This window comes from Danio rerio, chromosome 19 (assembly GCF_049306965.1).
Source record: "Danio rerio strain Tuebingen ecotype United States chromosome 19, GRCz12tu, whole genome shotgun sequence".
NCBI lineage: Eukaryota > Metazoa > Chordata > Actinopteri > Cypriniformes > Danionidae > Danio > Danio rerio.
The window spans coordinates 40,434,179-40,460,000 of record NC_133194.1 but is presented as its reverse complement, the minus strand read 5'-3'; the positions used below and the strand labels follow the sequence as shown (position 1 = coordinate 40,460,000).

General features: G+C 35.0%; 2 protein-coding genes across 14 annotated transcripts in view; both read right to left on the bottom strand.

Annotated features, from left to right (window-relative positions):
- Positions 1-17,177, bottom strand: part of nxph1 (neurexophilin 1) — a 79,604-nt gene extending 62,427 nt beyond the window's left edge. The window contains exons 1-4 of one of the 8 annotated variants that reach the window (XM_073930762.1): positions 15,950-16,086; positions 15,774-15,806; positions 13,158-13,204; positions 6,951-7,099 (exon numbers count right to left, since the gene is read on the bottom strand). In XM_073930762.1, the coding sequence (XP_073786863.1) occupies positions 6,951-7,004 (54 nt within the window). In that variant the 5' untranslated portion in view covers positions 7,005-7,099; positions 13,158-13,204; positions 15,774-15,806; positions 15,950-16,086. Of the gene's footprint in view, positions 1-6,950; positions 7,329-13,157; positions 13,205-15,773; positions 15,807-15,949; positions 16,087-17,096 lie in introns of those variants that run through there. The other 7 variants (XM_073930765.1, XM_073930763.1, XM_073930761.1 and 4 more) reach the window with 7 other exon arrangements.
- Positions 17,178-20,355: 3,178 nt separating this feature from the next.
- Positions 20,356-25,822, bottom strand: part of thsd7aa (thrombospondin, type I, domain containing 7Aa) — a 267,241-nt gene continuing 261,774 nt past the window's right edge. For 5 of the 6 annotated variants that reach the window (XR_012394625.1, XR_012394622.1, XR_012394621.1 and 2 more), the window contains one exon: positions 20,356-23,369. Coding sequence is in view for 1 of the 6 variants with exons in the window: in NM_001122760.1 (NP_001116232.1) it covers positions 23,282-23,369 (88 nt within the window). In the remaining 5 variants the exon portion in view is untranslated. The remainder of the gene's footprint in view (positions 23,370-25,822) is intronic. The other variant, NM_001122760.1, reaches the window with a different exon arrangement.

Below are 25,822 nucleotides of genomic sequence, written 5' to 3'. Positions count from 1 at the left end.
TGCAAAAAGATGTACAAGGCATCATTTTGGGAAAAAAACATTCTCAGCTTTCGTTTATTTATTTGATTTATATTTACATTTAAATCAAAATTTTAAGAGATTTGAATAATTTCTGGCTTTGACTGTGTGTGTGTGTATATTATACAGTATGCAAACCAGAGTGTAGTATGAATTGTCGGTTCGTTCTGCTGTTGTGACCGCTGATTAATCAGGGACTATGCTGAAGGATAGTGAGTGAGATTTACTTCAGGTGTTATTTTAAAGGAAAACAAATGTAACAATTCTACATTAAACCTGAAATATATATATATACACACACACACACAAAAGAATGAAAACAGCATTTTAATGCCACAAACAGCACTCCAGTCAAGTGCTGACATTAGTTACCCTGTGTTTGATCATAACACGCCAATCAACTTAAGTTCTTATTAATTTAAAGGCCTCGAGAGGGTGATTTGACCCGCTTAAAGAGACCGACAGCCGGCGTGTCGAAATTTCTCCGCTGGGACCAGAATCAGGTGGTTTTCTGAAGCGCAGACGAGGCTTAATGGAATAAGAGCTGATGAATTTGTACTTTTCACCATTTCATGCCATCGCTCTGCCAATCCTTAGACAAAAGATGGTCAGTTTAGACCTTGAGCGTAGAGTTTTAAATGGAGTGGATGCAGCAGCTCCTACAACACACTCATCAGGGTTAAAAACAGCTGAGCAGACTGAGAGTAGCTCTGTCCTCAAGTGTATTAATAACAAGGTACATCTGTGCGGCTTCTAGCGACAATAATGAATCTGTGAGCATGCATACAGTACACTTCCAGCACAATGTATATATGCAGTTGTACCCGAAACATAAAATGTGCCTATATGAGAATGTGCAGATGATTCATGGGTGTTGTTTCCAAGTGCTGCAACTTTATTAGATTTTCTTTTAAACATACAGAATGCTAAAAATCTGATGAAAAATATTACATTTAGATGCATTTCATCTTTTGGTTTGATAGGTTTTAAAATGATGTTAAATAGAGACAGATATGTGGATGCGCCACAGCCTGAGAGACAGTAGATAAACTCATTTATGTGTGTGTGTGTGATGTGTGTAGTACTGTATGCTTCCCTACTGTCTACCACAGTGGCCCTTTGTCTATGTGTGTGTTTATATGTTAAAGACTGTGGTTTGAAATGTTCACATTTTTATTTCTTACATTGTTCATTTAGGTTTAAATTATTATGATATTTTGTTTCTATTCTTTTATTTTGCTGTTTTATTGTAGTTTTAAATTTGTCCTCCTATTTCAAGCTTTGGAAATATTGTATTATTTACAGTCATGATAATAAAGCAATTTTGAATTGAATTGAATTGAATTGAATTGAATTGAATTGAATTGAATTGAATTGAATTGAATAATAAAGGCCAAACAAGTTGATTTAACAAATATGTGCTGGACAGTTTAAACAGATGCAACGTTATAGTTTAAATATTATAAAAAAAAAAAAAGGGAAAAAAAAGTTTTTTTTTAATGAAAATATATTTAAACAGGTTAATCAATTAACTAAAATAAAAGTTACTTATGTAAAGTTATTTCCTAATTTCTCAAATATGTCCAAAACATATATTGTATTTTAAGAGACATACATGTATTTTATATTGTTCCAATATTGGGGGGTTAAATAAACTGAAAATTGGTTAATTGATAAATTGAACACAAGTTAATTTTCTAAATATGTTCAAGAAATTCTATAAATTATTAAAGCCACTATAATCAGTATTTGAGTAACTTTAAAATACTGTAAAAATGTAGTAGAAGACATATGAATTACATTGAAATACACCTCTGACAGTCATTCTAATAATTATATCTAATAATTTAATTATGAAGGACTAAGATTGTAAAAATGTTGCACTTAAAGCTGGTTAATTAACAAAAAAGCAAGTTCTTTTCAAAATATTTTCAAAAATCTGCATTTTTTAAAGAAAATAAACTATTTATTTACAGTTACAGCATTCTTGTGACACATATCATTAAATATTAAATATTTACTAGTAATAATAATAATAATAATAATAAAAGAAAGATTTTAATGAAAATTGAACTGAAAATTGGTTAATTAATTAATTAAACACAAGTTAATTTTCTAAATATGTTCAAGAAATTATATACATTATTAAAGCTACTAATCAGTATTTGAGTAACTTTAACATACTGTAAAAGAATACATGTGAATTGCTTTGAAATAAACACTTCAAATATATAATTATGGAGAACTAAAAACTAAGAATGTAAAAATGTTGCTCTTAAAGCTGCTTAACTGAAAGCAAGTTACTTTTCAAATTATGGTAAAAATGATCCATTATTTAAAGAAAAATATATTTTTTTTATTTTCGATTAAAGCAGTCCTGTAACATATACTATTAAATATTAGACATAAAAAACAACATTTCAAACAACAACAACTAATAATAATAATATTAATAAAAGAAATATTTTAATGAAAATTTAACAAAAAAAATAGTCAAATGATTAATTGAACATAAATTAATTTTCTAAATATGTTCAACAATTTATATAAATTATTAAAGTCACTAAACAGGATTTGAGTAACTTTAAAATACATTTGTGAAGGACTAAGAATGGTAATATTTTGTACTAAAAGCTGATTAATTAAATAAAAGCATGTTACTTTTCAAAATATGTTCAAAAATGTAAACACATAGTTAAAATACTTTAAAACTTAGAAATGTAAAAACAATACACTCACATTCTCTCTCTCTCTCTCACACACACACACACACACACACACACACACGCACACACACACGCACACACACACGCACGCACACACGCACGCACACACGCACGCACACACACACGCACACACACACACACACACACACGTCTTTGTCCTTTAACAACTATGAGGTGTGAATGTAAAATACTATACTCAAAACTGGTAATTACCTGCATGCAAATTACTTCAATTGTCCAAGAAAAAAGTACCCTACACATTCAGAAACAAAAAGGTAAACGGTGGTCCAATTAATGTTCCTTAAGTTTTGTACCTTTGTAAAAATTGTACCTTATATCATACAGAAAAGACCTCTTATGATACTGTTCTGTACCTTTTATGGTACAATTAAAATGAAGACCAACAATTGTGCTCCTAAAAAAAGGTATACAGTGTTGGACAACTCCTTCTTTATTTACAATATCTATGAAAATAAATATTACTAGAAAAGGCAAAGTGATTTATGAATAATTTCTATTTAAAAACATGAATCCTAATTTAATAGCATATGTTTAAAGAAACTCATAAAGATTCATTATTAAGCTCTATAATACAAAACAACTGGTAAAAAACTATAGGTATTTAAACTAAACATTTAAGGCATTTTAATAAACATTTGTTTAGCATTTTCTGATAAATACATTTTTATTATTGATATCTGCACCTTTTGGCATTTGCTTTCCACTATGCACGTGAGCTAGCAAAAGTCCTGCATATACAAAGTGTTAATGCAGACATTTTACTATTGTAAAACTAATCAAACATTGTGCATATCTCGTTACAACACTTTTGCATAATTGTATTTCTATTTTAAAATTAAGTAAATTAAATCAACTTTCAATTGATTACAAAGGTATTCTGTGAAAATTGGAAAAGTAAAAGTAATATATTGTACATGGGAGAATGTGTTTCTTTAACAGTTTTGTGAAAAGTGTTGTGAAATGTTTAGCAAAAAATAGATCTTTTGATTTATTTAAAGTATTTTTATTCTTTATTGTAAATGGAAAAGGTGCATTTACACAAAAATAAACTTTTTAAAAAAACATTATTAAAAAATGTATTTTTATATTTACTGAAAATAAATTGACACATTTTGGATAAAGCAAATGCCTGTAATTAGTTCTTGAAGGAACAGATTTGACACTCTTAAGGTATAAAGAGTCTTGTCACTCCTTTATGGATCAGATTTGAACCTTTGATGAAGGTACAATATTGTGTCTACAGGTTTTAAGACCAAAGGTACATTTTGGTTTCCCATGGTACAAATCATGTCCCTAAATGTACAAACTGCAATGTTACAGACAATGGTTTTCTGAGAGTGTAGTAGAAAAAAATCTGAATCATTTTATATTTTTAATATATATATATATATATATATATATATATATATATATATATATATATATATATATATATATATATATATATATATATATATATTTAACCAAGCAATATGTTTTGAGGATTAATTCTTGACATGCTACGTAAAATGTAGTTCCTTATGCATCATTGCATGTTTGTTTTGTATTTGTGCTGTGCACATTTCGCTGAGTGTAATCAAAGTTGCTGGGGAGGCTAGTTATTTACCACGTGACCTTCTATGTCCATCTGTATAGATATTAGAGCGGCAAACTCAAATAGCTTACAATTATTAAATCATTTTCAACATAAGATATCACGCCATTTTTACAAAAAGCAGATTATCCACGTGTTTACCCTATAGAGACACCGATTTGTTGATATATATATATATATATATATATATATATATATATATATATATATATATATATATATATATATATATATATATATTATACTAATACTGATATTTAAAAAAACACGGTAAAGCGCGCTTGTTTAATTGGCTGATATAGTGCAGATGTTCGTTCGCTCGTGCACGCGCTCCGCTTTTCTGCTGTTATCAGGGTCATGACGAGCTGGCACACACACACACACACACACACACACACACACACACACACACACACACACACACACGAAGCTTAAACATCAAAATATTACAGTAGCCAAGTTCAACTCTCCCACTCAGGCCTCTCGGCAGAAGGGCCGATTGAGATCCACAGCATCCGGCTTCAGTTTTCTTATGAACCACTTATTTTAGCATCGAGTGATTATGTTGAGTGTTTCAGCGAAAGAAAAAAAAATTTCCACTACAAAAGGAAAATAAACCGAACAATTTCGGCGAATAAAAATTAAGGCGATTAGACCATTGCGCCATTGTTGCACACACACACACACACACACACACACACACACACACACACACACACACACACACACACACACACACACACACACACACACACACACACACACACATGCAAGAGAATGTACGCAGTCTAATCAACATAAATAGTGTGTGTGGTCTGCACAGGTTAACATAAAAACATCATTTTTGGACACATTATTGGAGAAACCGAACCCGTTATAGGTATAGGCCTATATTGTCACCCATACAGACCCCTCAGAAACTGACAGCATCTCAACTCAAATTTAATTTAACAAATGGCAGCTATATATAAATCAATAAAAAGAGTGGAGCTATAAAACGGAGAATAGCAAAACGGTAGAGGTCGGGCTCCGCTGTCCATGGTCCTGAAACCGCCTTATGGACACGAGCAGACTCACACTTCAGAAAATTCAATTGCTCTGGCCTCCATAAAATACAATAAGTGAGAAAGTAGGAAACAAAACACACATAGAGACGATCTACTGGCATTTGAGCAGTGAATGGACAATTAAATGGAAAATAAATGTGCTTTTCAGCATCATTGTGACATGCTAATCTTTAGATATTAAACTAAAATAGTATCTAATCAACAACTATTGATAATAATAATAATCTATAAATAATTAAATAAACTATTGAGTTATTATGCATTTCGTTAAAATAATAACATTATGGAATATATTAGCTGATATGAGATTGAAAGATAATTATTTCTATGTTACCAATTCTAAGATTTGTGATTTGTTGAATGCACTAAGAGGAAGGTTACAGAAAATGTATTTGATTTGCGAGTTTGAAAAGTAGCGTTTATTATTATTATTCATTATTATGATTATTATTATTATTATTATTATTATTATATTGAGCTTATGTGCAATTAGTATTTTATATTAATCATCAGTCTTTGTATACGAATAATTATTTTAATAGTCCATACGTTTAGGACTCTTTAGATCTTAATATAAAAAATACAATATTTTTAATATGCTACATATCTTTTCTCTGAATTAAAGTGATGTTACGTGTACTACTTTAAGTAAAAGAAACTTTATTTTATGTTTTATTAGTGTGTGTAACTGTAGGCGCGTGCTGCAGCCCTTATAACCTTTACATTTTAATAAACCAACAGGTCATAATAATTAATGATAATTTTATAAACATTTTACAAACTGTGAAATAAATACATAAAGTAAAATAAATGTAAGTACATTCAATAAATTGTTTATATAAATCCAAAATAAAGAGACACATCGGCAAAAAAACATTTAATGTTCACACCATTAATGAAACACAATAATAAACAGCGTTTATCAAGGATGTGTCGATTTTAATTCATTTGCACGCATTTAAAATGCAATATGCGGTTTTATCAAATTTAATTACACTTTCGGTAAGTTAATTACGTCGCAATCTAGCAATCCTGTCCTAATTCTTTGTCAATAAAGTGATTAGGCAATTTGCAAAATGTAGTTAGTTGTAGATGTGGTTTGAGTGTGTATTGAACAGTGGAAATCAAAGAGACTCTCCTCGGGGTGCAGAACTGTCACTGCTGGTTTATTCACGCCGCTATTTTCATTTCTTTTGGCGCCCCCGTGAGGACAAAAACAGAAGCGCAACTCGCAAAACCAACAGAAACAATGTTTTGTCAGCACAGGACTCGCTTTTAGAAATAAAATCAGATGATTTAGAGAGCTTTTAAACTTATTTTCAAAAACAACTCCCAAACTAACGCATTAAAGCGTTTCTACGTCACACAAATGAAGACGTACAAGTTTTTTTTTAACACTAAAACCATAGCACCGCATACATTACCAGACACGAGTTTTTTTCTACAGGGTAAACAAAAGATGTAAGTGAGGTAGCAAAACGAGATGCAAAAGATGAGAGAGAGAGTAAAAAAAGAAACACTTACCAGGTAGACCGCCGGAGTGATGAGAAACACGGCACACCAACACGTCGCCCGCATCCTCCCTTCTCTCAAACTTCCACTAATTTCCCTGCGCTGTTTCTTTTGTCTGTAAGGAACATAGATCCACTTGGTATCCGCTTTAGACCTTTAGCCTAGGCAAAAATGACATTATAGACCCCATGACCACAGAATAGGCTTTAAACTTGGACACAGATAAGGGAGGGAGAGCGCGAATGCACGCTTAAATAGGCATTAATCCAGTGAAGGAGTGAAGCACAGTCATATTTCATTAAGATGTCATGGGAGATGCTCGCTGGTCTTTCTGCCTGGAGTGACTGCGGCGTAAGTCCTCTTAGAAACAAGGACAGAGGCTTTTCAGGCGCGCGCTGTCACTCAGCGGAGGCTTTATATCGCGCGCTGAGAGCCACGCGCGCGCTACTACATCCGGAGAGGCGCGCGGATGGGAGGGACGACAGGAGAGCATGAAGGGGGAGATTAGAGAAGAGGACGAGATTGGTCCGAGACGACGGAATCACACGATCGCGAAGAGTTAAAAGAGACTCTCAGCCCACCAGAGGAGCTTTTTTATTTTTATTTTGAGTGTTTCCGTGTGTCGGTGTTCGAGGAGCGACACTCCACAGATACTGCTATGGTGATGAAAAACTGAACGCATCTTTCAACTAACACATTTACGTATAGGCTATTCCTGAAGACTCAAACGTTTATTGTGGAGACCTAAAAAATGAAAGAGTGACATAATTTGGGTAAAAAAAGAAAGAAAAGAACTGAAGAACACAACTTAAGTTGTCATATTTATCTTTAGTCACATTTTATAATGATCTATGCATCACTCTGTTGTTAATAAACAAACAGTGTACATCTAAGGGGGGTGTTCTGGGGGGTGTCCTCACTGACAAAGGTCCAGAATTGGTCCCATACATGAGCTCTTTTATCCTATTTTGACTGCTATGTCATTATGAATAGTAAATAATAGTGAAATCCTCTTGGCTGTCGTGACTTCAGCTAATCAGTTTTGACCAATGATAACAATTCTGTTTTATGGGTCCAACAGCTGTGCAAGAAAACATCTTTCACTACTGACTGACTGTATTGTTGTTAAATAGAGAAAATATTACACAAGTAACTTTTATTCAAAATCTTGGACCTTATTCTTAACAAAATTATCAATAAAAAGCTTTGAAGCACCAAAAGTGGCCCATATTAAATTAATTTGAATATTCATTTGGCTATTGTTATGCATGAATATTACTTTCTTACAAGAGAGTCTAGAAAAACCATGAAGCTCTGTATTATTATAATTATTATTATTATTTTATTTTATTTTTTTAATTATTTTTTTTATTATGTATTCAAATCACCAAATTCTGACTGAGTAAACTTGTATGTGCTGGTCAGGTTGTTATTTGCCTAATAAATGACACTAATAAATGACAATAGACTACAGTTTTTACTTTAAAATTTTAACAAATACCTGTTTTTTTTCTCCCTAATGATTTATGATGTAATAAAATAGCATTTAAAAATAAGTTTTTAATGCATATTTATTTAGTCTAAATCTTTAGGAAATGTTTTTGGTAAATCAAAAAGTGTGGTTTTAATGGCCATCCGACAAGCTAATTCAGCTAAAAATAGCACTTAAAATATCAGTATTTAGATCTAATAGATTAACAGAAAATTAGGCGAATGACTGCAAAGAGAGCATGATCTGTCAATCAGTGATGTCAGAAATACATAAAACTGCAAGCCAACTATCATGTGAATAACTGTTTAAGACAATACTGTTTATATATATATATATATATATATATATATATATATATATATATATATATATATATATATATATATATATGTATATATATATATATATATATATATATATATATATATAATCATTCATTTATTTTCTTTTCGGCTTAGTCCCTTTATTAATCTGGGGTCGCCGCAGCGGAATGAACTGCCAACTTATCAAGGATATGTTTTTACGCAGCGGATGCCCTTCTGGTTGCAACCCATCACTGGGAAACACCCATACACTCTCATTCACACACATACTCTACGGACAATTTTGCTTATGCAATTCACCTGTACCACATGTCTTTGGACCTGTGGGGGAAACAAGAGCACCCGGAGGAAACCCATGTGAACGCAGGGAGAACATGCAAACTCCACACAGAAACGGCAACTGACCCAGTCGAGGCTCGAACCAGAGACCTTCTTGCTGTGAGGCAACAGCACTACCAGTATATATACAGTATACAGTAGTGCATATAGTGCATCCGGAAAGTATTCATTGTGAATAATGACATTTCTTCTAAATATAAAAAGTTATTTAGAGCAACAACAACAACAACAAAAAAAGGCAACTGTTCAAAATAACCAAAAAATATGGCATGCTTTCAGGCATGTTTTTTTATAAGAATGTTTAGAAAAAATAATAACCGTGAATTTCAATTTCCAAAACATCTGGAAGAATAATTTTTTATCACAAAGAGCATGTTTTCAATAAAAAATTAATAATTAGGTATCTATAATTTATTATGATCCTACATGTTAAAGAGGGCTGTGAATAAAGACACTCAGTGAATAGTAAATGCTTGTGCAAAAAATAAATAAAATAAATAAATGTGAACCAGCAAGTGCTGACAGTGTAGATTTTTACACAGCTGTCACTAAGCATGCATGTAAAAAAAAGAAGAGGAAGAAGAAAAAAAGCAGCAGGGGCCTGACTCCATAAATCAGTGGCGGTCTCATTGCTACAGCGCGGCAGCAGTCTGACGCGTCACTCAGGCAGTATCTCAGACCGCGGCTGAAACGGGACGAGGCTGTGAATGCTGGAGGTGGCCTTCAGAGTCACAGAATGCAGCAAATGGGCCTGCGGGGATGTATCATCATCCAGGACCAGCGCAGCTCCACAGAGCACGGCTGAGGGGACACTGCTCACAACCAGCCTCAGGAGCAGAATGTGGAGCATATGGCCTATTGATGTTAAAACCTGGGGTTAATAACTTCAAATAACCCCGGAGTGCTGAAGGCCACATTACTGGGGCCTGTAAAGGACCTGCAGTATATGCATGACCTCTCTGCTCAGTCAAGTCTGTAGGACAGGTAATTAATGACTCGAGGGGGTATTCAACATTACATTCATTTTCTTCCTTATGATATCTAATGATATCCTGTGCCACAAAGAATAGCCTGTGTATCTTATTTATTTTGTCTTAATGTACAGGTAGATATACAGAACCCCATTGTGACCTAACACCTCAAAAATCTGCACTGTAAAAACATGTAATGACAAAAAAAAAAAGACAACAAATATTTTTTTAATGTTGCTTTACCTTTTTTAATAAGTAAATCAGGTTTTAAATCTATATTTTAAGTTATACAAATTTAACTTAATATTTTTGTCTGTGGGCGAAGCAGTGGCGCAGTAGGTAGTGCTGTCGCCTCACAGCAAGAAGGTCGCTGGTTCGAGCCTCGGCTCAGTTGGTATTTCTGTGTGGAGTTTGAATGTTCTCCTTGCATTTGCGTGGGTTTCCTCCGGGTGCTCCGGTTTCCCCCACAGTCCAAAGACATGCGGTACAGGTGAATTGGGTAGGCTAAATTGTCCGTAGTGTATGATTGTGTGTGAGTGTGTGTGGATGTTTCCCAGAGATGGGTTGCGGCTGGAAGGGCATCCACTGCGTAAAAACTTGCTGGATAAGTTGGCGGTTCATTCCGCTGTGGCAACCCTGGATTAATAAAGGGACTAAGCTGACAAGAAAATGAATGAATGATTTTTGTCTGTTTTACTGATGCAAGTTGAGATGACTAGAAAAGTTAGGTTGATTCAACTCAAAAAAATTATAGACAGCAATTTTTTAGAGGCTGCTTTATTTTAAATAACTGCAACATTACGTCTCACAAATCTGCATCACAATTCTGAATAGAATAGAAAACTTTATTGTCCACACGTGTGGAAATTAATTTTTGGCCTGCCAAACGTCACAAATACAAAAACACAAACACAGAGCACAAACACAAAGCTTCCTACACCACAGATTACCAACACACAACACTAGACATCCAATCTATTTCATGGTCATTTATTCAATATGGTAATAGCAGATGGTATAAAAGATTTCTTTAAAAAATGTAGTTTTTGCTGTGGGTACTCTCTATAGTCTAACAGCAGGAAGCTTTTCCAATTCATAGAGGATGAGTTGAGTCCTGAACTATCTGTGAGGCTTTCTGTCTGGTCTGGTTAATAAACAGCTCCACAAGCTGCTTCTGGAGCTCCATTATGATCTTACTAGCCGTGTTTGCAAGTTTATACTTGCTTCTAGCTTCAAGATTTCCGTACCAGCAAGAAATATTATAGGACATAATACTTTCAACCGGACTGGTATAGACCTTCTTAAGAATGCACTTACTAATTTCCTTAAAAGAAAGAGTCTCTGTGTTGCCTTATAGATATAGTCTGCGTGTTCACCAAATTTTAAGCCACTATCTAAAATAATTCACAGATACTTAAAACTGTTTACAATCTCCACATGTTGACCCTCAATGGTAACTGGATGACATATAGGCTACTAATAATTAGCTCCTTAGTTTTTAAAGCATTTAGTGACAAAGCACACTCCTCGCACCATGTCACCAGATGTTCTACGTGCTCAAAGAAGGCCCTCTCTAGCTCCTCCTTTCCTTTGACCATAAGTCCAACCACTGCCATGTCAACAGCATACTTGAGTAGAGTAATATTGCTTTCAGAAACCTGCATTTCACTTATATACATTAAAAATAATGCAGGTGATGTGTGTTTTCTGTATGTACGTACATTTGTCAAATTATGTATTTTTTTGTAATATTTACTTTTTCTTTTATTTTTGTTAAGATTTTATTTTGAGGCAGCACTTTGGCGCAGTGGGTAGCATGTTTGCCTCACAGAAAGAAGGTCGCTTGTTCGAGCCTCTGCTGGGTCAGTTGGCGTTTCTATGTGTAGTTTGCATGTTCTCCCTGTGTTCGCGTGGGTTTTCTCCGGGTGCTCCGGTTTCCCCTACAGTCCAAAGACATGCGGTACAGGTGAATTGGTGAATGTGTATGTGTGTAGATGAGTGTGTATGGATGTTTCTCAGAGATGGGTTGCGGCTGGAAGGGCATCCGCTGCGTAAAACATTTGCTGGATAAGTTGCCGGTTCATTCCGCTGTGACGACTCCAGATTAATAAAGGGACTAAGCCAAAAAGAAAATGAACAAATGAAAAATTAAAAGCCTGTTGGACTATTATTTTGAGGGCGACGTCACAAGCTCAGATTTGTTTGACCAATCAGAGGAAAAAGGCTGTTTCAGCACCACCTACATGTGTACACCTCTCAGAAATAAAGGTACACGAGTTGTCACTGTGGTGGTACCTTTTTTAAAAAGGTACACATTTGTCCTTAAAGGGTCCATATTGGTACCTCAAACGTATATATTAGTACCTACAAATTTTAAGAGGAACACTTTTGTACTTTTTACGTCTTAATATGTACCCTTAAGGTATTAATATGGACCTTTAAGGTACAAACTTGTACCTTTTGAAAAGGTACCACCCCTCCTTAATTTCTGAGAGTTTATAATGAAATTTAAAGTTGTTTATCCGTTTTTCTGCCATACACACACACACACACACAAAAAAGAAAATCGAGCCAAAATCTTTTTGCGTCTTTTAAGAGCAAAAGAAAAAATGAAAAGCATCTGTTTCCTTAGTTTTCCTTTTTTTGTTTGGAAACGGATTTGAAATTGTATTTCATGAAGATGTCATGGGAGATGAAATTGAACGGATTGTTGATATAAAATGGACAAAAAATACCCTGATTTTACTGGCTTCCAACAGTTTTCAGAATAGCTTATTTTGTCTTCAACAGAGACAAAGAAACTCACAATCTTATTTTCTCACAAGTATGTACTTTTACCTGTTGTATTCAGTTTTAATCAGTACTGAGCGGGAAATAGCTTTGAATTAATCCCATTCTCTTTACATTACAGTACAATAGAGATCACGTTTTAACAATCCAACTCCTTGCGATCTTTTAACTTATCATTTGGAATATACATCCAGGCTTAACATACACGGATGTGATGCTCAAATCTGCGGACACCTGCGCACAATACACACTCTCCCTTCAGTATAATCACGAGGTCAAGTGGGTTTAATTTAACACAGCCTACCTTTGGTCCTCTCTCACTCTCATTCACATTCACTCGAACCATGTAATCTGCCGGAGAGAACAGCAGATTATAGGGTAGAGACTTCCATTTCCGAACGGTTCAGTGGAAGAGAAGCGAGGGATAAAGACAGGGAAAGACAGATAAAGAAAAGGAGGAAGAGGAAGATTGAGCCAGCTGAGTGACGCTGGCAATACACTGCTGTGGCATGGCTCAGCTGGCATGGCTGAATGCCTGATTGTGTGGGCAGATGTTTCAGAAAGAAGGGAACAGACCCCACAAGGGCTGTGGTGACACAATGGGGAGGCTTTCAATTAGGCCAAACTCTGGCGCTCTTATGCCAGGTGCCAGCGGCCAGGTGTTATTTTACACCACAAACCATTGCTCAAGCTTTCTTACACATTACATGCTGTATGAACTAGAGCTGCGTACTACTGGGGGGAAAAAACTGACATAGCAATATTTATTTTTCTAGAAAATATGATTGAACGAGATTAATTGAAAAGCTCCATTAAAAAAAAAAAACGCATTATTTTATTTTATAATAATATAATATAATATAATATAATATAATATAATATAATATAATATAATATAATATAATATAATATAATATAATAAAATTCATTAATTTGTTCATTTTCTTTAGGCTTAGTCCCTTATTTATCAGGGGTTGCCACAGCGGAATGAATGGCCAACTATTCCGGCATATGTTTTACGCAGTGAATGCCCTTCCAGTGGCAACCCAGTACTGTGAAACACTCATACACTCGCATTTATACACACAATTGTACACTATGCCCAATTTACTTCAAATATAATATAATATAATATAATATAATATAATATAATATAATATAATATAATATAATATAATATAATATAATATAATATAATACAATACAATATAATAAAATATAATATAATATAATATATTAGTAACAAATATAATATAATACAATACAATACAATACAATACAATATAATATAATATAATATAATATAATATAATATAATATAATATAATAGTATATAATATAATATAATATAATAGTAACAAATATAATATGATATAATATAATATAATATAATATAATATAATATAATATAATATAATATAATATAATATAATATAATATAAAACAATATAATAAAATATAATATAATATAATATATTAGTAACAAATATAATATAATACAATACAATACAATACAATATAATATAATATAATATAATATAATATAATATAATATAATATAATAGTAACAAATATAATATGATATAATATAATATAATATAATATAATATAATATAATATAATATAATATAATATAATATAATATAATATAATATAATACAATATAATAAAATATAATATAATATAATATATTAGTAACAAATATAATATAATACAATACAATACAATACAATACAATATAATATAATATAATATAATATAATAGTATATAATATAATATAATATAATATAATAGTAACAAATATAATATGATATAATATAATATAATATAATATAATATAATATAATATAATATAATATAATATAATATAATATAATATAATATAATCCCTCCGAGTGCTCCGGTTTCCCCCACAGTCCAAAGACATGTGATACAGGTGAATTTGATAGGCTAAATTGTCCGTAGTGTATGAGTGTGTGAGTGTGAATGTGTGTGTGGATGTTTCCCAGAGATGGGTTGCGGCTGGAAGGGCATCCACTGCGTAAAAACTTGCTGGATAAGTTGGCGGTTCATTCCGCTGTGGCGACCCCGGTTCAATAAAGGGACTAAGCCGACAAGAAAATGAATGAATAAATAATATAATATAATATAATGTTGTACAGAATCCTCCATTAAAAAACCTGATTTACGAAAATAAGCCTGGCTTTTCCCTCTAAGCTTAGTTCATGAAATAGGCCTCAGGAGTCAGAACAATGGCAAATCCAACAAGTTCAAAGGTAGCGTTTGCAAACTAGAAATATAAGCACTACTTATCCCTCGTTGAGGTGAAAGGCAAGAATGTTTAAATATCGTGCAACATATACCTGGGAAAAGTCTTTCTGCATCGGTGACAAGTAAATCTAATCTAATCAAGCACTCATGTTGTCACATGCCACTACAAAATTAGCAGCTACGCTGGTGATAACGTGAGCTCTACCAAACGAGGAGACGAAGTCACTGCGTCAAAGCAAATATAACTTAATTTTCTCCACCGCAAACACTTGTTCCTCAGAGTAAGACAGAATTAAACTAAATAACATCTAGATATATAGTTGAGCATATGCTGCCATTGTCTCTCACATTGTCCCACAACACCATAAAAATAGTGTAGATTAGTGCACAATGGTTTATATATAGTCATCTGACTAATTAGATTTTTTTTTAAAGTAATGCAATAGTTACTTTCCTTGGTAATTAGTAATATAACTCACTTACCAACTCAGTTACTATTTGTGAAAATGAACTATAACTAAGAATGTGCCCAACACTGTTTTTGACTAAAATTTTAACGTTTACAGAAAAAAATCTATTTAATTAGGTTATAGATCTCTTTCATTGCTAATTCACAAACACAAAAATAATGTTTTGTCATTTACTCACCTCCATCACATCATCCAAACCAGCTTTTTTCTCCTGCAGAACAGAAAAAATTGACTTACTAACTTAAAAACATCAACGACACTAGTCAACACTCAACTGAAATATAAAGCAAATGTCATAACAACACTGAAATAAAATCTCGTTTAAAATACTGAACTATAATAACCCTGGCATACCCTGTCATCCTGAAAGCTTGATTTGAAGGACATATGTGTGTGCAGGTTTTTGAAAGAAAGAGAGGGAGACTTTTCATGTGGAGTTGGTGCAGGCTGGTAGTGCTGCCAGCATGGCTCATAAGAGTGCTGGAGCGGGCGGAGCCGAAGGCAATGACAGAGACAAATGCGGGATCAGAGCACCGGTCGCAGGATGCAGCTGGCGCGCATCAAGTGCTTCCGCATGGCAATTAAACTGACGGCTGGACTCGAAGACGCGGCCAGACCGATACTCGTACACAAAGTCCAGCGCATCTGCATCTCAGAAAGCCGCACACAATCAGGAGGGTTAATGACTCCGATTATGGTGAATTACAAACTCGACTATTTAAACAATGACAAATGTCTCACTGCTCAAGACGGCAAATGTTTTTTTGATTTCAGTATGCTCTCAAGTTGTTCGTTTCAGCATGGGCCTTTTGAGAAAGTTTCAAGAAGTTTCATGAGCGAAATCAATGAAGTTTTTGGGAACATGGCGTCTTTCTTAAAGGGAAAGTTCACCTAAAATGTAAAGGGGTACTCACCTTTTACTTGTTTCAAACCTGTTTGACTTTGTCATATGTTAAACATTGAAGAAGATATGAAAACTTCAGATGCCAAAACCTCCAAGTGTTGTCTTAAATTAGCATCTATCTCATGTTTACATCCAGTTATTTTACTTTAAACGCAATGAGATGAGTGTATTCTTTTGCATAAGAGTACAATTACTGAAAACATGCTAATTTTTGATGAAATTTCAGACAGAAGACTTCCAAACGTAGGCCTAGAGGTTTTTGCATTTGAACTTCATATTTTGAGGTAAGGGTGATGCGGTGGCGAAGTTGGCGTGGGTTTTTTCTCGGGTGCTCCAGTTTTCCCCACAAGTCCAAAGACATGTGTTATAGGTCAATTGGGTATGCTAAAATTGATCATAGTGTATGAGTGTGAATGAGTTTGTATGGATGTTTCCCAGTGATGGGTTGCTGCTGGAAGGGCATCCGATGTGTAAAACATATGCTGGATAAGTTGGTGGTTCATTCGGCTATGGTGACCCCAGATTAATAAAGGGACTAAGCCAAAAAGAAATTTAAACCATACTGATTTTAACGAACTACTTATGGAAGCGGCCTACCTCTTAAAGGTCTCGTAGTGTGCTTTCAATTCAAATGTGCATTTTTTATTTCAAAATTAAACAACCTTAACTGAAATCATCAAATGAGAAGCGTTATAAAGGGTACGGACATGTCTGGTACTAGAGAGCATATGATTGGTCAGAAATTTGATGAGAAACTAAGGTATGAGGTGATGTTGAAAAAAATAATTGATCCATTTAAGCGGATGTGACACTGAATGTAAGCAAGTTTTGTGTGTTTATATCTGGTTTATTTTGTCTAAATGATAATTTTGTCAGTTTTGGAGCCCATGATGTGTAGGCTTTGCTTAAAACTAACATGATGCTAACATCTAAAAAAAAAAAAAAACTTTGATTTTATTATCACATGACCTTCAAAGAGACCATAAAATTAAAGTACTTATTGTGAAAATTAGTTTTTGTGCATATAATAATATATTTTAAAATCAGTACAGCTTTGTATTGACTTGAGGATGGCGTACATTTTAATTGTACCGTCTCTTTAAGTTTCACCCCAGTGTTTGAGCATTTGGGACAATGTGAATGCAGCTCCTCAAATCAGTCAAGAGCTGAAGGTTCAAAACTCCCTAAAGTGCAACCTAATGGTGTAACAGAGCCAGAGCTTGATTTATCTGCCCAAGATTATCACAGTTCCTCATTGCTGGACCAAAAGTGAACCAACATCCTTCCTTCTCTTCAGAGTTGAAATTCCGGGAATCCAAACGTCGGTTTCTGCTTAATCAAATTTTCCCTCCATCTTGATAACTCAGAGGTTGGGACAAAGTCATCGGATTGAAGTAGCCATGTGCTGGGACTTAATTGATTAGGTCAGTCTGTAAGACTTCCATCTCTTAGCTGTGGAATTCAATTGGTATGAGGGCCAAGAGACATGATTGTGATAATTACTGATTGGGTAATGAGGACTGAAGACTCCCACAGGCCTCAAGCCATGATTATAATCATAGGAGCATTGTGACCCTGTTGATTAAAGCCAGATATGACTTTAACAAGCTGAGGGCAGCGGGACGACTCTACTGTTAATATAAGAACAAGAACATCCTACACTGTAGGCACTGACACTTTATGTTCAACTCTATAAATGGGAACAACCTCCAGCTGTGAGATCTTCTGAAGCTTTCCTTTGATTGTATATGATTATCTGTGATATTATTTTAGGCTACTGTACTGTAAGCCATGTGGTGGATTTATGTTTGTGAAGGGGGAACATTGGGGAAACCATTCAAAAATATTTTAGATCAGATTGATAGATCTGATACTCCAGTTAGCTGTAATTCACCAGTTATTTGTGGCTCGGTAAAATAAAATGCTTGTCATGTATTTCAGCCATTCAGATGTTGTGTTGTAGCGACATCTAGTGGTACTAATCAACAACGACGAGTAAAACGAGTTAATATTTCACAGAACATAAGGATGATGCGGGCGACACGGTGGCTCAGTGGTTAGCACTGTTTTCCTCGTGTTGGCGTGGGTTTCCCCCCAGTCCAAAGACATGTGGTACAGTTGAATTGAATAAACTAAATTGGCCGTAGTGTATGTGCTTATCTATCTATCTATCTATCTATCTATCTATCTATCTATCTATCTATCTATCTATCTATCTATCTATCTATCTATCTATCTATCTGTCTGTCTGTCTGTCTGTCTGTCTGTCTGTCTGTCTGTCTGTCTGTCTGTCTGTCTGTCTGATGCAGAACATCAGAAACAAACATTTTTCTGCACTGAAAAAAAAAAGATTTACTAAATTTAAGGTAAGTGGTTGCAAACAATTTGGGCTGAATTGAAACAAATTAAGTTAAAAGTTACTCAATTTAATTTGTTTGTTTGCAACAATTCTGAAAAAAAAAAAAAAAAAAAAACCTGGCCACTTTTTTAGGCACACCTTACTAATACCGGGTTAGACCCGTTTAGCCTTTAGAACTGCTTTAATCCTTCGTGGCATAGATTTAACAAGGCAATGGAAATAAACCTCAGAGATTTTGGTCCATATTGACATGATAGCAGCACACAGTTAGTGCAGATTTGTCAGCTGCACATCCATGATGTGAATTTCTCGTTCCACCACATCCCAAAGGTGCTCTATTGGATTGAGGCTGGTGACTGTGGAGGCCATTTGAGTACAGTGAACTCATTGTCATGTTCAAGAAAACAGTCTGAGATGATTCACGCTTTATGACATGGCGCTTTATCCTGCTTGAAGTAGCCATCAGAAGATGGGTACACTGTGGTCATAACGGGATGGACAATGGTCAGCAAAAATACTCAGGTAGAATGTGGTGTTGACACGATGCCCAATTGGTATTAATGAGCCCTAAGTGTGCCCCACACCATTACATCACCACAAGCAGCCTGAACTATTTATACAAGCCAGGATGGATCCATGCTTTCATGTTGTTGACGCCAAGTTCTGACCCTACCATCCAAATGTCGCAGCAGAAATCAAGACTCATCAGACCAGGCAACATTTTTCCAATCTTCCAATGTGCAATTTTGATGACCCTGTGCAAATTGCAGCCTCCGTCTCCTGTTCTTAGCTGATAGAAGTGGCACTCAGTGTGGTCTTCTGCTGCTGTAGCCCATTTAACTCAGGGTTGGACATGTTGTGCGTTTAGAGATGCTCTTCTGCATACCTCAGTTGTAACGAGTGGTTATTTGAGTTTCTGTTGCCTTTCTATCAACTGAAACCAGTCTGGCCATTCTCCTCTGACCTCTGGCATCAACAACGCATTTACGCTCACAGAACTGCTGCTCACTGGATATTTTCTCTTTTTCTTGACCATTAGAGATGGTTGTGGGTGAAAATCCCAGTAGATCAGCAGTTTCTGAAATTCTCAGACCAGCCCGTCTGGCCCCAACAACCATGCCATTATCAAAATCTCTTAAATCATCTTTTTTCCCCATTCTGATGTTTGGTTTAACTGCAGCAGATCATCTTGACCACATGCCTAAATGCATTGAGTTGCTGCCATGTGATTGTCTGATTAGACATTTGCATTAACAAGCAGTTGCAAAGGTGTACCTAATAAAGTGGCCAGTGAGTGTAATTTTTTTTTAAATCTAATGCTTAAATAAACATATACTTTACTTTTTTTTTAACCATACATTTGCATTATTATATACTGTATACACTGACTGCACACACACACAAACTTTTGTCTATGTCATAGACTAATCTGTGTATTTATCTTAAGTTGACAACACAACTATTACTAGAAAAGCAAACTAAAGTAAGACACGTGTACAGCAATGTTTTTGTTGTTTATTATCAGCAATTCATCAGACACATATAAACAACCTGTAGGAAAAGAAGAAAGCAATATTTCACACAGTAACCTGGTTCGCCCCAGCGAAGATCAGTAACAACAGACTCTCTCACACACATGCACACTTTACACACACACACGCGCAAACACGCTCTGTCAGACACACTTCGAGAGGTTCGTACTAAACACTTTGTGAAGTAAAAAAATGAGTAAATTTATGTTCAATAAAGAAATCATTATTAAATAAAAGATCATTCATGTATTTACAAATTAACAAAACAAGTATTAACACGTAAGTAAACATTCCTTTCACCCATCGCATTAGAAAGCAAACTTGATGATATGCCTTTAGAGATCAATAGCGTGTGTTATTTATTTACTGTGGACTGTAGGCCCAAAGTTAGTACTTGTTTGTGCTTTTGTACACAGTTATTAGATGGTCTGTGATCGTGATGATCATTTCAGTCATTTCTGAAGTCATATATGAACCCGTTCTGTTGGCATATGGTGACACATATCAAACGCAAAAATACTGAATGTTAGAATTGACAAATTATTCACAGTGATATGATGTTGGCTGGGGTTTAAGAAGTCGTGTTTTTAGATCCCAGACAGGCTCATATAATATATTAGTAATATTCAATCATTCATTTTCCTTTCACCACAGGGGAATGAACCGCCAACTATTCGCTACGTATGCCATTTCCACCTATAGACTTATTTACACACACTCTTGTATTGGATGTCTTCCCAGCAGAAACACAACATCATAAGACATTAATATTCGGTTAGATTTAGGTCATGATGTCAGGTGACCAAAATTCAATGTCTAGCCAGCGTCTAAAGACAACGTTATTTTAATGTCCAATAACAACGTCGAATTACGTTGATATTTGGTTGATTTTAGAATGTGTTGGAAAGTGACTGAAATCCAATGTCTGATAGATGTCATAGTGATAATGTCCACACAACGTTAAGGTGAAACAGGATTCAACGTTGATATTTGGTTGATTTTAGGTCAGACGTTGAACATTGACGTCAGCCTGACTCAATTCGATTTTCATTTCCAAATAAAGTTTGATGTCCCCACAAGTTTGGGTACAACGTCATGTTGGCGTCCTGTGCCTGCAGGGTTTGGACTGTAGGGGAAACCCACGCCAACATAGGGAGAACATGCAAACTCCACACAGAAATGCCAACTGGCCCTGCTGGCACTCAAACCAGCGGCCTTCTTGCTGTGAGGCGACAGTGCTAACCATTAAGCTACCATGCTGTCCCATGAGCCTATATAAATATTGTTAATTAGCTTTCACTTTTGCAATGTTTGTTTTCATTTTTACTGCAGTAAACTTTCTTTTTGCTCACAGATGCAAATAGTTGTTAGTTTTAGTAAGCTCAGATTTAGCAAGTTCATTCATTCATTTTCTTGTCGGCTTAGTCCCTTTATTAATTCGGGGTCGCCACAGCAGAATGAACCGTCAACTTATCCAGCAAGTTTTTACGCAGCGGATGCCCTTCCAGCTACAACCCATCTCTGGGAAACATCCACACACACATTCACACACACTCATACACTACGGACAATTTAGCCTACCCAATTCACCTGTACCGCATGTCTTTTGACTGTGGGGGAAACCGGAGCACCCAGAGGAAACCCACGCGAAGGCAGGGAGAACATGCAAACTCCTCACAGAAACGCCAACTGAGCCGAGGTTCGAATCAGCGACCTTCTTGATTTAGCAAGTATAGTTTTAGTAAGCTCAGTAATTCAAATAATAAAAAGTGCAGTGTGACCGCAGCTTCACACATAGCAGATGAGCTGCAAACAGAACAGGTTCACACAGACGCAGCAGGATAACCGAATTAAACATCATGCTGTTAAGAGCGCTCAGATTATGAACACAGAGCCCTTGGAATCAAACTGAAACACACTATAAACATCACCGACCTGGATCTCTAAAGTGAAAACCACTGAACCACACACAAGTCAATCAGGCAAAGAAAGCGAACACATGGCTGATTCTGACTGTACACACAACATGGGCGTTTGTGGAGTTCACAAAATCTTTTCAACCGCCCCTCCATCACAAACAAGAGGAAACCAGTAAACGAGTATGTGGAAATAAACCTCGGTGAGTTCCATCAGATGAAAAAAAGGGCTACTTTAGTCATCTCTCGCTCTTTTTATAGAAAAAGAAATGTGTCTAGCACAAGACTATACATCATCTTGTTTTGTGAGAGGCAGTTTTCTATGGCAATGCTATAAGTTAATGTTCATGCGGCACTAATATAGTGCAAAAATGGAGCCTGGATACAGAATAGAGGAAAGGCAGGCTAGAGTTTTGACAGGGGGGCGCTAGTGAGCCCATTCAGTATCCTTCTGATCGCTAAATGCAGAGATAGATCCAGCAGGAATGGAAGAATATTTCAGGGCTGAAAGCGCTTGGTTAAATTGAGTACTACTGCAAATACACTGACATTGCAGTAGCTGTCAAGAAATGTGAGGTTAATAAACAGGAGACGGGCGTATTTTTGTGCTTTCTCAATAAAAATTTGAAAAAGGGTCCTGCAGACTTTCCTCCCAAAAGACAAGTCTATGTTACAGAAAGATGTCGATGGCAGAAAGGTGAAGGCAGACTTCCTGAAGAAGATTTTTTTTTTTTTGAAGAGTTTGTGAAGGCTCTTGTGAAATAAAGTCAAAAAAGTTTGAACGTAAAAAAAGGAAGAAGGGGAGCAGAAACATTATATAAACATGGGTCGAGTCTCTCTCTGAGGTTCCATTAGCGTCTTGTAAAAAAAGCAGTCGGTGAGTTTGCGTGAGTCTCCTTGTTTTTGAGGCTTGTACTGATGACCGACTGTGAAAGGAGACCAGTTTTTTTGTACTGTAAAGCGTACGTGGTTAAGCTACATGTCAGCATCGCCGTCATAAGCCAGAGTCAGAGGCTTGAGTCTGTTGTTCATCTGTCGTCTCTGGGGCTTCTTTGGCTTTTTGCTGTTGGGAAAGAAAAAACAGGCAGCTGTTAATACACTGCGATGTTATTTTGCTTTAACAGATGCACTAAGATACTGTTAGGTTGTTTATCCGCATACGATTTGTAATATGTCTGTATAACAAACATAATTTAAAGGATCAGACTTTTATTCTGTACACTACTGCTTTTCACCTCTATATCTAATGTATTGCATCTGTTTATTCGAGTGGTTTGTCTCTTTTCAATATTGAATTGGCTCGCATTTGGTGATTTTTGAGGCTATTTTGGTTTGTTAGTTGTTTATGCACTGCTGCTGGTTGCCATGCTTTATTTAAGGCTTATTCATCATGCAATATAATATAATATAATATAATATAATATAATATAATATAATATAATATAATATAATATAATATAATAATTAATAATAATAATTTGTTGAAATTGTTGCAAATTTATTAAAAAACCTGAAAAATCAAATGTAAAGAAATATTTACAGCCTTTGCCGTGAAGCTCTAAATTGAGCTCGGGTGCATTCTGTTTCCACTGATCATGCTTGAGATGTTTCAGCAGCTTAATTGGAGTTCACCTGTGGTCAATTCAGTTGATTGGACATGATTTGAAAAGGTATACACCTGTCTATATAAGATCCCAGGGTTGACAGTGCATGTCAAAGCACAAACCAAACATGAAGATAAAGGAATTGTCTGTAGACCTCCGAGACAGGATTGTCTCTAGGCACAAGGCTGAGGAAGGTTCCAGAAAAATTTCTGCTGGACTGAAAGTTCCAATGAGCACAGTGGCCTCCATCATCTGTAAGTGGAAGATGCTTGGAACCACTAGGACTTTGTAGAGCTGGCCGGCCATCTAAGCTGAGTGATTGGGGGAGAAGGGCCTTAGTCATCAATAACCCGATGTGATCAATAACCCAATGGAGCTCCAGCATTCTTGGAGAGAGGAGAACCTTACAGATGGACAACCATCTGTGCAGCAAACCACCAATCAGGCCTCTATGGTAGAGTAGCCAGATGAAAGCCACTCGCTGCCCGAATTTGCCAAAAGGCATCTGAAGGACTCTCAGACCATAAGAAACTAAATTCTTTGGTCTGATGAGACTAAAATTGAACTCTTTGGAGTGAATGTCAGGCATTACGTTTGGAGAAAACCAGGCACTGTTCATCACCAAGCTAATACCATCCCTACAGTAAAGCATGGTGGTGGCAGCATCATGCTGTGGGAATGTTTCTCATCCATCCATCCAACTATCCATCCATCCATCCATCCATCCATCTATCTATCTATCGAAAACCATAACTGCGACACTTTGACTCTTGTATACTGTAATAACTTTGACATTTAAATGAGCAGTGTATTATTTTCCAGCAGTAATTGACCCTAATAAATATTCATGTAGTGATATTTTTATATGACACAAAGAAATGCCAAGTAGTCTTAATTATCAGGATTAGTAATTAGCTGTCATGCTAAATTTATAGTAAGCGCAGTTTGTGCTTTAGCGGTGGACAAAAGAAAGCAGCCAGCAGCATAATACAGCAAAACTAAACTCTACAAACCAAACTTACCTTATCGAGTACTATGATAGAGATGGAGACATGTGTGAATACAACATCCTCTAAACCAGCGTCATGATTTTACCACCAAAGTCAAACAATATCATCCAAAGAGTATTAAAGGAACAGTTCACCCAAAAACATTTAATTTTTGTTCACCATTTACAACTTCCTTGTTAAAAACCTGTGTGAATTTATTTTTCTGCTGTTGAACACAAAATAAGATGTTTTGAAGAATGTTGGTAATGTACTTCAATTACTTTTTCCTTACTATCAGTTTCCAGCATTCTTCAAAATATATGTTTAACAGAAAAATAGAATCTCATACAGGTTTGGAACCACTTGATGGGGACTAAATGTTTATGTTTGGGTGAAATGCAGATTTTACATTCAAATAGGAAGATCTTCAAGGAATAAAGCTGTATTTTATATTATAAAATAATGAAAAAGACGTGTTAGAATGAAGATGATGGTGATGATGATGCTATGTTGAATCTGACCATCAGAGGGCAGTGTAGCTCCAAAAACTGGCTAAAATATTGGAGTGATGGCAATTCTTTGCTATTATTTTTAATTTACTGTATATTTCTTGGATACACTGCAAAAAAGTATGTTTTATTGTGTTTTACAGTTGCAATATTTATTTTTTATTTCATTTCATTTTAATAAAATTTTATCTGCTTTTATTTTGTATTTCTTAATGGCATATATGTAATTTCTGTAAATTTGAATAAACATTTTATTTACTGTAAAATTTCAAAGACATATTTAACCATTTCATTGCATTATATATATATATATATATATATATATATATATATATATATATATATATATATATATATATATATATATATATATATATATATATATATATATATATATATATATAGAAGAGATCA